The following is a 15789-nucleotide window of genomic DNA, read 5'->3' as shown; positions in this document are numbered from 1 at the left end:
GCGTGAATATGGATTTGCAGAGGTTGGATCTGATGACAAAGGATACCTGGTTAGGAAGGCTCTCTCAGCTCGCTTGCGAGAATCAAGAGAGAGCGCCAATCAAATATGATGTTCCGTCTCAAAATCACACCTTCTTCTCCATAAGGCAAGTTGAACAAGGCCTTAAATTGGTCATTGGCCGAAACTTGTTCAATTTCTGCCAACGCGAGGGTTGACTTGGTAGAGGCATGCGGTATGCAGTTTTTTATTTATCTTAGTCAGATCTCATCTAGACTAAGTTCCTACATTGCCTTAGTTCACTTCCCTACGGTAGTTATCCCAGCTGCTTCAGATTTTGGAGGCGTAGACAACTTCGCGCGATATACGTGCCCACGAACACGAATGAAAAGCAGACCACCCACACACAGCAAGTCCAGAATCGAAAGACCAGTAAAGAACCACCCGTATCCCATACTATCGATCAGGCTAGCGATGATTGCAGCCGATATTGCCGCTCCAACATTCCTAAGCATCCCCGATAAAGCAACCAGCAAAGCAGCGGCCATTGGCATACATTCCGTTTGGTAGCTTGTACTAAGCACCATGATAATTCCTGTTCCCACAGCAGCTAGAATAGCATATCGTTAGCAATCCGTGCCGCAACCAAAGAATGATGACGGGAGAGTATATAAACATGCGAGAAATGGCTTACACAAGGAACTCGCGACCAACCCTGCACTGGGATGGTAATGCCTTTCAGTAAACCACCCAAACATCGCCTTTCCAGCTGCCGCTATCAGGTAGGCCCAGACTTGCCCTTCAAGCCGTTGCTCAGGTGGTGGCGCTACTCCATTGTTCTTCGCCTTATAACGCCGATGTTGCAGGTCTGACAAACGACCAATGATGAGCGAGGCAAAGAGGAGGGTAATACCTGTTTCAGCTCAGTAAGTTGAAAAAAAACCCAAGTAAATATTGGGTGACTTACCTGGGGCCAAATATGCATAACCAGTCTCACTACCACTAAATCCATATTCCGTCTGCCATACGCGGGGGAACGCGATGTAAATAGAAGAAAGGCCAGCAAAGTTGAATGCCGACGCGACACTAACGATGCCATTTGGTACAAACAGAAGAATTTTTAGAAAACCTTTGACCGTTGGCCGCGGTGGCTTCGGAAATTCGCCATCCTCCACGACTGGCTTTTGGCGAAGCCGAGGTCTGACAATCCAGCTCTTAGCTGCGTAGATACTACCATTGCCAACAAGACATCGCAGCGTCTCTGGGAGGAAGAACAGAATGAGGACGTAGACCGGGAAGCAAGCGACAGCTGTCGAGACCAGTAAGCCTTCTAATATTCGCGAGCCCCCTTTTACCTCGTCACTTACAGAGAAACCCGAAAATCCACCTCCATCGGCTTTCGTCAGAAAATTGCCCTCCAATCAATGGACCCAAAAGTGGACCCAATTGCGGCCCTAGAAGAAATATGCCCATCCTAGAGGCTCGTTTCGCTGGCTCAGTGACGTCGGCTACCGTACCCGCGCCTACGGAAGTGACCATAGAGGCTCCCAAAGCCTGGATGCAATTTGTCAATGGTAGCTCCTAAAATTCAGAACTAGATTTGAAACATACCTGGAAAACTCTGAGTGTGAACAAAGCGCCCAAATTTGGCGGAAGTGCTGCCAATAATGCATTCGCCCCGAGGAATAGAGCCAAGGAGACAATGTAGATGGTCTTTCTTCCTCCGTAGTCACTTGCTGCAGCTCCGAAAAGTGGAGCAATCCCAAAAATGGCCCAGTAAACAGTTACGGAGGCATTAATGACTCTACTAGTTGTGTGGAAGATTTTCTCAAAGAGGATCAAACTGGGGAGATAAACTGCTCCGCAAATTGGGGAAAAGAAGCCAGCGGCAGTCGCAATCAATACAATAAAGAGTTGCCGTGACCGAGGAAAGGCTGTATACGGGGGCGGAGCAGCACTCTCTAGCTCCTGCGAGACAGAAGAACCCTCACCGCCTTCGACATCTATGGCTGTCGCAGCTTCCTTGATGGCAAGATCTGAAGAGCTACTCGAGATACCATCGCGCGAAATGTCTGATGCGACAGCATCCCTCTGAGAGGCCATAATAATGTTGGGGGGGAGAATTTCCGCGAAGTCAGTTGCAAGAAAATCAAGGATCAAAGATGGGACATTATCAAACTTAGAAAAAGAAGGCAACCGAGGATAGAAGGGATCCCAAAAACTCTCAGGCGTGACCTCGGCCATAAGCAAAGGCAAAAGATAATCCCAAAGCTTATGCCCGCTCCACTGAACATGCACATTGTGCGTACACCGAGTGGTCTGCTTGGGCCTTCCAAGGATCAACGTTGGGACAGAGTACACGGCGCACGGCTGCAGGAATGCCAGTGACCGGAATGAGTGATATGCAAGTTCGTGATCGGCAATGCGCACATTCCTCCTTCCGTCGCTACCCAACCAAGAACAAACATCTTGTTCTCGTGTTTTATTGTCCATTCGGCATAGTTAGCTCGTTGCTAGAGGGTTCTGTCCCGCATTAGGTGACATGTGCGATGCAATGTTTGCTTTTTGTTAGTGGGTACTGGCCCATTTGTTCCAAAACTGTCTATTCTGTTACATTCACTCCTCAGCAAGATGAATACGACAAGACACACAGTGGGCGCTTCAGCAGTGGCTTAGGAGACTAAATTTATACGAAGAAGTGAAGTAGAATCAGCATTTTTGGCGCCCCTCAGACGACTTCCTTTCAGGTAACGCCGGAGGAAGTAATCGGTTCCAGGTTTGCATCATACTCTTGAAGGATGCTTTCCAGCTTGCTTAGACATATTCCTGGGTGGTGGCGATCCCCTAAGACGGCTTTCAATTCCAGCGTGCTCAGAGACAGTCCGGTCAGCTTCACAGGGAGGCGATTACCCCAGCCCAAGGAACAGAGCATGTTGGTCAGTGCTACATGAACCTCCCGTCTCTTATGTCTTCCCCTCAATCACTCGTTATTAAAGAGGGGCATACGCCGAGAAACTGAGCTCTGTAACTTAGTTTTCGTCGAACGTCATTGGCATTCTCTTCACACCAGCATTGAGTAATTGATTCGATTCCCTAATGGCATCCTTAAACATCGGATTGTCAACCTACCATTCTATCCAAGGACTGTTCTGTCGAAACAAAGACGAGAAGCTCCTGAGCATCGAAGGTCGCTTTCGGGTCCAAATCGCCAACTCCTGGTCCAGTCTCCGGAAACAGGCTAAAGCAAACACAACCAAGTCCAGCACCTTGCCAGGGGAGTACTGTGTCGAGACCACCAACGTGGATATAACATGGTGTGCCAATTCTTCCTCTAAATTGTTTCCAACAGACCATGCTCATGTTATCCGGGAAATATTCCATACCAGCAAGCAATGTTACGTAGGTCTTATAAGCTGCCAGCCTATTACGAGCGAGCATCAAGCACTTGCATTTCGTGAGTGGATTGAGATCTTTTTCCTCTTAAATACTTCCCTCTGCCCTGAATTACGCGGAGAACCCCAGCATGACATAGAGGCCCACAACTTAGCTGAGAGGATTACCAAATTATTCGAAGATTCAATCCGGAATACTGCAGCATCGGACGAATGGATGGTCGAGGGTCGACATCTTTTCTTCCGCCAGGTGTTGAGTTTTATACTCCGAAATGAAAGGCTACAGTTTGGTCTCCCCGCCTTCCCTTGCAAATCTCCAAATACTCGTAAGGTGGGAGGAAGTTATCCAGACATGGCGGAACGGATTGCTCTCGAGACGCTTCGCACATTCACCCGAGATATACAAACTATTTACTCGCCTGGGGCGACACTCTGGATCATCAGCGATGGTCATGTCTTCGCAGACTGTAGTAAGTAGACTACTCTATCTTTTTGCCCACTGCTGACAAAACTGGACATAGTCGGCGTAAATGACGACATGGTCTCAATATACGACGAAAACCTCAAGCAAGCATACCAGAGCATGTTCGACTCGAGAGAAGACCGTGAGGCAATCCGTTTTCAAGGTCTGAATGACATGCTTCAGCTGAACGGCGGCTCTATGCACCCCTTTTCTCATAATTGGACTGAAAATATGGACGTCTCCCATCCAATTGAGACGAATCGTAGCAAAGATGCTGAGCTCTCACGCAAAGTCATGATGGCAGCCTGTGGCATTAGCAAAGACCACTTGCGCAAGCTGATATCTGCACAAGATCCGGCTGTCCTGCAGTTGTACCGAGGCCAATCTCGCTTTATGCTGGATGACTTAGCGACACCAGAGTTTTGCGTGAAGTCAACGAAGCAGAAAAAGAAGATTGCGAGTGCTGTTGCTGCGGAAATGATAGCACGGAACCAGGCATATTCTAACCTGTTGGAATTGCTACTACCGAACTACATTCGCTTATCCATTCACGCCCACTCAAATCGAGGACCAAAATTTGGCATCCGCCTCTTCCCCATTCATCGAGTACGTGCCATTGACTCGGTCGATAATCGACACGAACTAGTACCGGCATATGAGTTTCAGCTTCCGACGCCGTGGCACAATTGCATCATAAAAGTGGACGGAGACAAGATGCTCTACCTGGGGAAGGCAGAAATAGCCCGAGAGGCCATTGCAAATGGAGAATATCAGGGTGCATGGGTGGATGGGCCAGGGGGGGGCCACTTCGCACTCCATTCCAAACGAACCGAACTTTTGGAATACAAGACGATCTCAGAGAGCACAACAGAGATTGTGGAAGTCCCCGCGAATGATCTTTCAAAAAACCGAACAACACATTCGTTCCACATATGGTGGTTCTACCCTTTTGTCGCTTCTTCGATACGATTCGTTCATCGCATTATTCGAATGCTGACAGGAAATGGTTTCTCGTGGGAAGGGTCCATTAAGGCTGATGTGCATGTTCCATAACTGACGTTCACCCTATTTACAAATTTAGCGACTCGCGTTTGCTTGAAAATTGTTGAGCATATCAAAGCATCAGCTGGGATAGGTAGTAAGCTTACATGGTACAACACGACATTGGGAGTTAAATCCTATGGTCTCTTTTTTTCTTCGGCGTGTCAGATTAGGCAAAAAGTTCATTAATACTAAGACTGCAACGATATTGCCTAGCCCTCGATCTAATTTGCCTTTCTGTGGGGCTATGCTATGGGTAGGATACGAATTCCCATGGGGAGCGTTTTTGATAGGATTCCTGTGTTCATGGTAAGCAATATATTCTGGGCAGAACTGGGAACAGAGAAGGTATTGGCGGCCTTCGTATTTAACGTTCTCGCATCATCCGCCTTCCGTATCCAGATGTAGGGGAACAAGGGTTGGTTCAGACAGGAGCTGAGCAGCATCAAACCCTAAGATGATCGCTACTTATTCGCACATTGCCACTCAAATGAAGCTTACAGAATTTACCTATAGTATCCATATGCCATATGACATAGATGACATTAGAAGTGAAGAACAAGGGCTCGGGCTTCAATGGTATCACAAATACTCTAGTGCAAGACCCATCCTATCATGACCGGAAATAGGCGCCGCGACACGCGTGTAAACCGCCCCAATTCGATTGTCACGACTAAACACTGACACTTGGGGAAAGTTTGCTCTCCAAAGCCCAGAACTTGGCAATACGTGGCTGCCGGGATGAGGCACACCCGTGTTCTCACGTTGCATTGAGCACACTAGAGCCGTTTTACTCCACATATCTGTAATTTAGCGAAACGTAGCTGGTGGGCCAGGGTGCCACGCGCGAATAGTCCAGAGCTGATCGCAGAATGGTGGCGGCGTCGAGCGTTTCGTTCACTCAGACCGGATCTCGGGCCCCCATATACACACGGCTCGGGATACCTTCATCTGTCTGCGCGGACTATGTCTAAGGTAGTCCGAGAGAAATGGTCTCGAAATACCTTCCGCGGCATGCAACGAACATCGCTGTCTCTAGGCCTAACGAATAATACTAGGGTGTCTACCTCCTCTCTTTGTGTAAGCGGCTGTATGTAGCCTGCCGTGGGAGAGGAAGGCCGAAGAATTAGGCGAAATGTGGTCTCACCAGATCCCATAATATAACGAATGAAATATAGATTGCAAAAACCTTCTATTCAGTAAATAGGCCTTTCCTCAAATAAGAAATACCCACGTGGGCCAACTTCATCTCTCAGCTTTCCATGGCCTCCAGTTTCTTAAACTGCAACCTCAACATCTTGGGCATCAGCGGACCCGCCTGCTTCTATGTTAGTAAAATTCCAGTTCTAGGTCGTGCAGATGCTCACCGGTGTCATTTTCTTAGGCCAAGTTGGATCGAGTTGCCATTCCAAATTCCGCAGAAACATCGACATTGAGAGACGAGCTCCTGTCATTGCGAATTTGATGCCGAGACATGTCCTCTTGCCACCGTGAAAGCTAATAAATGTCGATTTGCTGCTTGCTCTTCGAAACAACGAGTTGATGTCTTCTATTGTCTCACCCCACCGTGATGGGCGAAATTCCTCTGCATCTGGGCCCCAAAATTCCTTATCTCTGTTTGTGGTGTAGCCATTGTATCCGACGTAGGTGCCAGCTTGGAGGAGAATGTTGTCACCAAGAAGAACATCTTCGGTTGTGCGTCGATTGAGCAGCTGGGAGATGGGGGGATACAAGCGTAGTGTTTCGTAGATGACCGAAGTTAGAAGGGGCAAATTAGCGAGAGCGGAGGCACTAAGCTGGTCTTCGGGTGAAAGATCGAGGATTTTTTGTCGTAGTTGTACTTGCAGGTCCTATCGCCAGTTTGGATCAGGCGTTGAGAGAAAGAATTTAGATAAAAGTAGGCATACCTGGTGTTCTGCAAGCATTCTCATCATGGACAGAAGCAGAATTTGAGGATTTTCGTGGCCAGCCAGGAACGTAGAGACGCAATTCTGTTCAAAGTGGTAACGGTTTCTGCTAAGGGGTTAACTCCTGCAAAAGATTCGTTTATGTGGGAGGGGCTCACAAAATTCCAGTCTCATACGCGGTAACCAGCCTGCAACCCAAATGACTAGAGTCCATTCCTTCCGGGTGTTTGTGATGGTGGCCTGAAAGAACAATGTTTGCAAGCTCTGCTTTAAACTTTCTCACCAAACGACGAGCTTCTTCACGACTCGCGATCTTGAAGTGATCTAGCATTGGGAAGTTAAGGTAGAAGGGATTGAAAATATGCGGCTTAATCTCAGTTTGGAGTTTCGTCATAGGGGCTTCTGGGTTTCCAATAGTCTTCAATCCGGTTAATGCGGATATGTTGAGGGTATGGATTAGGCACTTACGTTGAAGCTAGATCCAAGTAAAGCTTCGCTAAGGTTTGCCAGCGTGTACTGTTGAAGGGGACTCGACATGATCACTGCCCCTTTCCGTGCCTGCTCATCGAGCAACAATTTTATTAGTTTTTCGGCATTCTTGACGATAATGGTTGTATCCACGTCGGCTTGAAGCCCGGGTTTGACAATGTATGAAAATCTTTTCCAATTCTCGCCGATAGAACTGATGATATTCTCTCCTGTATATAAAGCCAAGACTGAATGTGGGTTCTTGACATGGTTGCCGGCCTTCAGAAAGACATCGTCCTGTTTAAAAACTTGCGCGATGTAGGTCGGGCGAGTAATAAGAACATTCCATGCCCCCCCGAAGTATATTTTGACAGCACCGTGTTCGGTAAGGGGCTTCTTCAGGTATTTGTGCCAAAGCCCCTCTTGGTCCACCTCTTTGAGGAGTGGGAGGAGCGTGTAATAAAATGGAATTGTTGGCACATTTTTTGGAAAATGTGCGGGAGGAACCACGTAACCAGCCACAACTCTGTAGCTGCCCCAAGTAATGATGAATAGGAGGAAAACAACAGCCACGACGAGATAAAACATTATCGAATGTTCAGAAGAGGGTTCGATGGGGAGAGATTTAGCGCAATTGTGAGTACAGGATCTTACTCAATTTTATTTAGACCAGTTTAGGGTATAAGAAGGCGTCATATTGGTAGAAGCCACCAACGGTTATCTTGGCGGTGTGTTGGAATAATCTTCAAAGTTTGCTACGCGATTCCAAGGGTGGTGTCACAACTATTCCGGTCTAGTATGCTTTCATTAGCTAGTGTGACCCATGCGCCAGGTCCCAACACGAACACCCCTGGATTGCTTGCGCATCTCCACGAACCTCGGGTCCATCCCGTCCTTCTCCGACAGGGATGTTATGGACGGTCCCGCTCGCTGTGAGATGCATATGCGCCAAGACATGTTCATGCAGGTTGCAGGTTGACCTTTGCTGCTGATGTTGGCCTCCTCGCTTCTCATTGCGACGGGTGTACCATGTGCTGACCATCGGTCCACCCGGCTCAACCATGAGGACAAGCCATGCAAGCAGCAACCTTTCTTTCGGCTCTTGCTTAAAATCCTCGCAGCATTTCAGGGCGTTTCAGTCAACATAAGATACCTACAGCCAATCCACAGCCAGATCTTCTAATTGACGTCTCATTCTTCTGTTTCTAATATGTCCCCAAGTCAAATTATCGACCCAACTGGTCAGGCCCATGACCAAACAATCGAAGGGACCACTCTAATCGGCGACGCCTCGAAGTCACCAAAGACGGGATTCGTTCAGATTACATCTGCCGAAGTTACTGCTGTTTCCGATCCGGAGTCCCCCTCAGAGAACTCCGGTTCTAGCTTGGGGATTCCCGATCTAGAGGGGAGCGAGAAACTGGCAGCCAGCTCGCTGGCAATTCCAGATGAGCAAAATAATGAACCAGAACCGATCGAGGCAACCACCACCAAGATCCTCAGGGTAATCGAGACCTATAGCCTCAACTTCGAGAGAAGCGACGAGTCTTGGGGTGGCCTGACCACTTTCGTCCCGACGGTGACAAAGCAGGTTGCACAAGGACAACCTATCAAACTACTTCTTCCAGGGTTCCCATTCAAATCACCGAACTCAAAGGACAAGGTACTTGGTGTCTTGCCTGACCTCGGAGAAGAGCTTGCACTCGCTCATCTCGACAGCCTTTGCAAAAATGTTACGGCTGTCTACGAGCATGGGGCAGAAGTTCATATTTGCTCAGATGGGCTTGTGTACAACGGTAAGCTTATTTCCATGGAGAGGTCGCAAAATCCATGTGCTAATATCACTAGATCTTCTTGGAGTTCCTGATGAGACCGTCTGGGAGTATGGAGAAGCGCTACGACAAATTGCTGTAAAGAACGACCTGCACAATCTCAAGTTTATTCGACTTTGGGATTTACTCGATCATCCCGGATTATGGAACAAGGATTATTATGTCACACACGCTTCTTGCATTCGTCGTGAACTCGCCTATCGATATCAGGACCTCGACTTCGAAGCCGACATGGCCACAAAATCCGACGAAGACGTCCACATGACCCATCGCAGCTACATCGAGCTTCTTGGCAAAGACCTTGCTCTTAGGGAAGATTTTCAATCTCTCTCACCAGAAGCAAAAGCTTCGGCGATTTGTTCGATCGCTAAGAGCATGATGGGTCGCTGGAAGGCATTTGCTGCTGCCTTGGAAGCCAATCGAAAAGAATACATACGGTTATCCATCCACGACTCGACCGGCAAAGGGAAGCTTTCAATGTCACTTCTCCCTCAAGGAAGAGGCGCTCTTGGATTCACCCCTTGGCACTCGTCCGTTTCCGTCGAACTAGACGGATCCTATCGTACGGTGCATGCTAGCGATGTGCGCGACTCGCACACCCTTGTCTATAAAAATGGACGTCCTCACTGCTTCCGCGCAAAATCTGACCTTTTCAATTGGCCGTTGGACGGCTTAGGGATTGAAATCGAGCACCTTTACCCCTGCGGTATGATTATTCGCCCCGTTGGAGTTCATGACAGTAGTTCTGCCCCTTCAATTCGTGCCATTCCAATGCGCAAAGTACGACAATTATCTCACACGTTCTCCCCAATTGTGCTTCGAGGATTTAGCGAATCTATGGACGAGGAATTATACGTCCGAAAAGGGCATGAACTGGGTAAGATCTTGGAATGGACGTTTGGAATCATCATGAAAGTAAAGGACTCGGGAGAGACAAACAAGGAGGCCAACAACGTCACCTCTAACGAAGCTCTGCCGATGCATTTCGATGGAATCTTCAAGTTCATTGACAAAATCGATCCCAAGACAGGGAAAATGGTGAAGCAGCTAGCCCCCCCCGGATACCAGTACTTCACCTGTATTTCCACCGCGCCGAAGGGAGATGGTTATACGCTCTTCTGCAACTCACGACTCTTCTTCCGCTACTTAGCGCCTCCGTGGTCTCTTGAGCGCTTGGAGCCAGTCACCTGGCATATGGTGAATGATGGCTTTTGGAGCGCGAAGCAGACGGGTCTTCCTCTCGTCATACGGCACCCGTATACTAATGCGCCATGTATACGATGGCATGAACCCTGGACTAAGACTAAGTTTTCGAAATACATCGTCACCATTGAGAACGAGGATCAGGAGCTTGTAGAGGTTGCCAGAAATCTGGTCTACGATTATCGTACTTGCTTGCGGTTTACGTGGGAAAAAGGCGACCTTCTTGTAAATGACAATGTCACGATGTTACACACACGCACCGCGTATGCATCCGAATGCGACCGAGAGATCTGGCGGATTCATTTTGATTAAGTAGGCCTCTGTATTTCCAATTACATTCTACTTTTTTACTCCTTTGATAATCTCTTTTAACTTCTGACTCGCCGCCACATCAATGAACTCAACCGACTTGGCCACTTTCTTCCCATCCTCACTCATCGTCAAAAACCAGATTAAATCATTCTCAACAACCACCTCCGCCCCTTTTGCACGCATATAATAACTCCCTCTCACCATAGCCATCAGCCTCAGCTCATCAATCATGATATCTGTAATCTCTGTATCCCAAGATTCAAGATGGGGAAGCATGGTGCTGAGGTGCGCAATGAATCCATCAACATCCAGAACGCTGGATAATCCTGGCTTTGTGGAAACGAGGTAGTTGTGTCCCCAGCTGTGTTGGAAACCGGATTCAGCGCGAATTGCGCGGATCCGGTCATTGTTCATGCAGGTGGGGGTAGAGACGTCCTGGTCTTGGGAGCGGATGAATTCGATGGCGGTGGAGTGAAGGGTTTTGTACATAGTGGAAGCGGAAGAGGGAAGGTTTGTGGCAGCCATGAGTGTTTTGATTTTGTGGACGATGGAATGTGGTGTTGTAGCTTTTCGACGAAGATGAAAGGTGAGTTGCTGTTTTCGGATCCCCACATTCTAGATTGACTGGATCATAAGCTCCAACGCTTGTCAGCATCGCGGGGTTGCACGGCAGGTGGAAAGTCTCCGCGAACGGTGGGTAAGTTTTTGTCGATGTGTTCATGCGAAAAGGTATAATTTCAAGACATGAACTTCCTCCTATCTACACATCCGAGAGAAATACACCGCAGAAACTTTCATCGCATACTCTTCACAGCAATACTCTGACTGTTTGCACCACTCATCACCACTCGACGGCCACTTCCACCCGAAATATCCTTCCAGTTTCATAAGTCCACCTTTAAAAATCCTTGAACACCTGGGCGGCCGCTGCTGCATCCCATTGGGATGTAGAACAATTGTCTGCAGTTTGCTTCCCATATCAATTAACATTAACTTAAGGCCGTGACATGGCATGACCACACCATCTCTTAATGTGTGAGAGCATGAAGCGTTGGACATATACTTTTAATCCATGTTGGGTATCACCATATGCTTTTTAGAGATTTTCAACGCGACGATCTTGAAGGAATATTGAAAAGCGAAAAGAGAGGGGGGATGTTATAACCACACACTGGAACGAAGCCCACATTTCAAACTGCAAGGAACTGCCAGCAACGCTTAAAGATGGTGGTTTTCACTCATTTCACTCTTGAGGTAGCAATACATGCTTGGAGACATTGTTGCGACGCACACTTCTCAAAAAAGTCTCTTCTCATACATCTTCAATGGCTTAAATTTTTTTTTCACTCCAATTTCATTATCATAAACTTTCCCTCACCCTGTTTTCAATGTTCAAGCGTCGCGATTTTCAACACCAAATGCTATCCCGATGCTTGTCTCTATTTTTGCAAACTGGGACTCCGCATGCAGTTTGTGCAGTGCAGATTTTTCAATCCATGCAAAAGTTAGAGTGCGGGTTTTAGTCTCATTGAGAGTGTTGGGGGACGTTGTTGTGAGAAAGAAGTGAAGGAAAACGGAACGATTATATATCCCCACTGGAGAGAAGACACGTGATAACTAAGACTGCCTTGCCATTTTTGGGACCGAGATCTGTTGTTTTAGGATCATCAAGGAGCGGAAATACAGCACTCCTTTTGCAGTCATTTGACATGACTCCCAGGAACGACTAGCCACTCCACCCGCCGCATGTGCTCGTCTTATCAAATTTTCTTCACCCGCACTGAGTATTGTTGCAAATACAGGCTGTGTGAGCATGCGGCTATGTAAGAAGCTGATGAAGTGAAGTGCATTGTGAAGTGTGTTGTGCAGTGTGTTGTGAAGTGTTCTGCTGCAGAGTATTTATTTACATCTATGACGGCAGGGGCAGTAAGGGCCATAGCAATGGCCCAGGAGTCATAGTAAAGGCAGTAGGGGCTATAATAAAAGCAGTAGGTGCCATAGTGAAGGTAGTAGGTGCTATAGTAAAGGCCGTAGGAGCCGTTGTGGCTCGGGGGAGGAAGATTTCCGTATCAAGCATGCGACAAGTATTGAGCTAGCTTTAACAGTCCATGCCATGTATCTAGATTAATCGAAACATCGACGCGACTCTAAGGCCCGTCTGACAAACATGGAATTATTTTGCTTCTTTTTAAGAGATTCTCCATCAAGAGCTCATGCGTGCACTTCGGGGCGAATTTTGTACTGGTGTGCTAGAGCTAGTCTCTAAAGCCGGCAACCATGAATAGGATATGTCCTGTTTTTGTGCGAGACAGCAACGCACATCACCTCGCGTACTTAGCTATTAAAGACTAAAGGTGGTAGGTAAAGTGAAGAGAAAGCGGACGCTCTCCATATCTGACTGGGTTGCTACTGGATGATATATCACGTGCACATGCCCACCTGCACGAATCTGATGTCAGTACTTGGGCCAAAGTAGAGCCGTTCACCAGGGGAAGTAACAGAGAGCGAACGATCTCTCTCTCTCTCTCAAAAAAGGGAAAAGTCCCTTCAATTTCAAAACTTTTATATACAAGAACCAATATCCTCCCTCCAAATGCTAGTCTATTCCAGACGCCAAATTCCACTAATCAGGCCTCTTCCCATCCGCCCAACTTGGCGCCACACCCCCACAAACCCTAACATAAGCATCCCACCTCGTCATATCTCCCTTCCACCCTTTCTCCGAATCCTCACCCCTCTTCCTCGCGTCCTCCAATGACTTTTGCCGCTCTGCCCACTCTTCCACAACGCCCTCCGTCGTCCAGAACATAGTCCACTGTCCACCCGGTAAATTCCACATCCCGACCGCCCGCTCAAAATACCACTTATTCACGGGATTGCTGGATCTACTGCGCCAGACGAGACCGTGCGGAAAACAGCTGCGAGTAAGAGCGCCCCAGACAATATCTGCGACCCCGCCAGAACCTTGTGAGCTTGTTAGCACGGCGAATTTGTCGAGGTAGGGTATCCACACTGGGGAGTCGGGAGGTAGGGTGGATGTATTAATATGAGTCTTAGATTCGGAACTGGGAAGAGGAGGGGGGGTTTCCCAAGTACAAATCGCACCACCCTCGTAGTTCCCAGCAATGATGATGCCGGCTACTCGACCACGGATGCGGTCGAGGTAGTGTTTTACGTCGAGCTTCCGGCGGAAGGAATCATCGATGAGATCTACAAGTTTTGGGAAATTGACTTGGGGATCATTTTCAAGCTCGATGCTCGGGTTCTCGAGTGAGGGTGGTTGCCAAGGGCCGGAGATACGAGGATCAGGTATCATTGTTACGGGAATGCCCTTTTTGAGGAAGGTCGGGGGGTTTGGGGCAGTTGATGCGACAGGTCGGGTGACAAATGGAGCCGGCAGAGACGATGAGACCATGGGTTTGTCGGTCAGTAGGTTATGGATGAGAGGATTCTTTGAGCGTCGCGTTCGAACTTCAGTGGGCGGTTTTGATATTACGGAAGTCTGAGATGATGCAGCCGCCTCGGTAGGAGTAATGATAAGAGCGGACGACGATGGAGGAAGAAGTTTGAGGGCTCGTTGGACCACGTCAAGATTCCGCATGTGACGATTGAAGAGCGATTTCCCTGGAAGGTGTTTCGTGAGATAGGTTGCCAAGGAAGGAATTTCGGATTCAGCAAACTTCGAAATTGGGTTGCTGTCGCCTGATGGACTGTGAGAGTCTTTTCGTTTACTTCCTGAGAACGTTGAAGAGAATCGTTTCAAGTCATTCTTTACATCCCTGTATTCCGCTTCCAAATTGATGAAAACATGTGCACCATCGATCCTGTTTTCATGAGGGATACCTCCTCGCGGATCGAGGATGATGATTCGATCTAATATAGGTTTATCCGTGATTGGTTTTGACTTTTGATAGAGCTTCTCGCACATCTTGTCGGGCTCGCTCTCCTCAACCTTCTGAGCAGTGATGCCGGCGAATTTGCGGGTCAACGCTAGAACCACGTCATCGGGGTCTACCCTAACCTTCCTCACATCCGCATCGTAAGCGATTGACGGTAAGACAGGAATAATGCCCTCTTCTATTAGGGGAAGCAACAAATAATCACTCTTCACCTCAACGCCACCTTGAACCTGGACCGTGCTGGGAACGGGGGTGTCGATGTTGGAAATGGATAAGGCATGGTCTATCTCAAAGACTCCAGGCTCATTGAATTCCGCTAGTGCGTCGACAATTCGAGATATCTGCTCCCGAACAGTCTGTTCCCAGGCAGGCGATAGGACTAAGGGGGCCTCAGGCGCATCCTCATCGCAATCCACCACTACAGCAATATTCATTCCTAGTCGCACCATCTGGCTAAGTGTGAGGGCAATTCCTCGCAGCTTCTCATCATCCAGCTCCTGTGGCTGCCGTAGCTTGACCAACGCAATATGCAGGGGCTCGACATTCTCGGGTATTAGTTCCTTAGTTAGCGACTGCTGAATAAACACTGGGCTTTCCTGTATAGCCTTTGCTGGCTCGTATAGATTTCCCAGATTGACTCCTGCCGGATCCAGTCTCCTCGTACTATGGTGTGCCTGCCCCACGAAGTCGCTCACTACTCGCTCGACTCCGGGAGCAGCAATGAGCTCAACTTTCTTCGGGGTGTCGAAGTGCTTTAGAAAGTTACGCGCGTCGCGTTTACCAGGTGACTCTTTCAGTGACTTGATCAATTGATCGCGTTCGGCGCGTTGTCTCTCCTTAGCGGAGCTGTATCTCGCATTGCGGGGTGGTTCGGTACCGGAGTTAAGGGAAGGCGCGGTCGTAGAAAATGGTAGCATGTGAGGGAGCTCATTAAGCTTACAAATGCCATCATATTTGGGGAGAGCCTTAAAGCAGAATTTGTAAGAGAGGTCCTTTGTGAATATCCTAGTGGTGTGAGTCAAGCACGCACTCACCTTCACGGTCGTCCTCCCCAAGCCCCGACACTGGGCTTTCTGGCAGACGATCATGCTTCATAATAGACTGAAGTATGAGAGAATTGGCATTGGGCGACTCGGGGCCATTGAGGCCTTCTTATGATTGCATTGTGGTGTGCTTTGTGCTTGCTTGTGAATATGCAGGGTGCAAGCTTCTCAGCTCAGGTGGAGCTAAAAAACCAGGGTTAATCGATAAGACGTCACATTAGCCGACATCGGC

The 15789-nt window shown here is 48.2% G+C and overlaps 6 protein-coding genes across 6 annotated transcripts; 2 read left to right on the top strand and 4 right to left on the bottom strand.

Annotated features, from left to right (window-relative positions):
* Positions 1-296: 296 nt before the first annotated feature.
* On the bottom strand, positions 297-2110 carry BDR25DRAFT_339843 (MFS general substrate transporter; the record flags this gene model as incomplete). Its single annotated transcript, XM_033693439.1, has 5 exons — positions 1609-2110; positions 1365-1551; positions 965-1306; positions 692-910; positions 297-607 (listed from the first exon to the last, which is right to left on the bottom strand). The coding sequence occupies exons 1-5, from the start codon at positions 2098-2100 to the stop codon at positions 297-299; spliced, it is 1551 nt and encodes a 516-aa protein (XP_033552721.1). The 5' UTR covers positions 2101-2110.
* A 983-nt stretch (positions 2111-3093) lies between these two features.
* Positions 3094-5007, top strand: BDR25DRAFT_331588 (uncharacterized protein; the record flags this gene model as incomplete). The annotated part of the gene is made up of 3 exons (XM_033692654.1): positions 3094-3184; positions 3347-3859; positions 3911-5007. The coding sequence occupies 3 exons, from the start codon at positions 3094-3096 to the stop codon at positions 4903-4905; spliced, it is 1599 nt and encodes a 532-aa protein (XP_033552720.1). The 3' UTR covers positions 4906-5007.
* Positions 5008-6145: 1138 nt separating this feature from the next.
* On the bottom strand, positions 6146-7856 carry BDR25DRAFT_379453 (Dit2 protein; the record flags this gene model as incomplete). The annotated part of the gene is made up of 5 exons (XM_033697610.1): positions 6146-6211; positions 6261-6743; positions 6801-6906; positions 6959-7218; positions 7269-7856. 5 exons carry the CDS (start codon positions 7854-7856, stop codon positions 6146-6148), a joined length of 1503 nt encoding a protein of 500 aa, XP_033552719.1.
* A 438-nt stretch (positions 7857-8294) lies between these two features.
* BDR25DRAFT_278607 (Clavaminate synthase-like protein) lies at positions 8295-10615 on the top strand (the record flags this gene model as incomplete). The annotated part of the gene is made up of 2 exons (XM_033687694.1): positions 8295-9064; positions 9117-10615. Exons 1-2 carry the CDS (start codon positions 8479-8481, stop codon positions 10613-10615), a joined length of 2085 nt encoding a protein of 694 aa, XP_033552718.1. The 5' UTR covers positions 8295-8478.
* A 27-nt stretch (positions 10616-10642) lies between these two features.
* BDR25DRAFT_278606 (uncharacterized protein) lies at positions 10643-11188 on the bottom strand (the record flags this gene model as incomplete). Its single annotated transcript, XM_033687693.1, has 1 exon — positions 10643-11188. The coding sequence occupies exon 1, from the start codon at positions 11138-11140 to the stop codon at positions 10643-10645; it is 498 nt and encodes a 165-aa protein (XP_033552717.1). The 5' UTR covers positions 11141-11188.
* A 2009-nt stretch (positions 11189-13197) lies between these two features.
* BDR25DRAFT_253487 (N-acetylglutamate synthase) lies at positions 13198-15683 on the bottom strand. The gene is made up of 2 exons (XM_033686240.1): positions 15549-15683; positions 13198-15479 (listed from the first exon to the last, which is right to left on the bottom strand). The coding sequence occupies exons 1-2, from the start codon at positions 15600-15602 to the stop codon at positions 13239-13241; spliced, it is 2295 nt and encodes a 764-aa protein (XP_033552716.1). The 5' UTR covers positions 15603-15683; the 3' UTR covers positions 13198-13238.
* Between the last annotated feature and the right edge of the window lie 106 nt (positions 15684-15789).

This window comes from Lindgomyces ingoldianus (genome assembly GCF_010093535.1).
Source record: "Lindgomyces ingoldianus strain ATCC 200398 unplaced genomic scaffold BDR25scaffold_4, whole genome shotgun sequence".
Taxonomy (NCBI): domain Eukaryota; kingdom Fungi; phylum Ascomycota; class Dothideomycetes; order Pleosporales; family Lindgomycetaceae; genus Lindgomyces; species Lindgomyces ingoldianus.
This window is presented reverse-complemented; position numbering and strand designations above follow the sequence as displayed.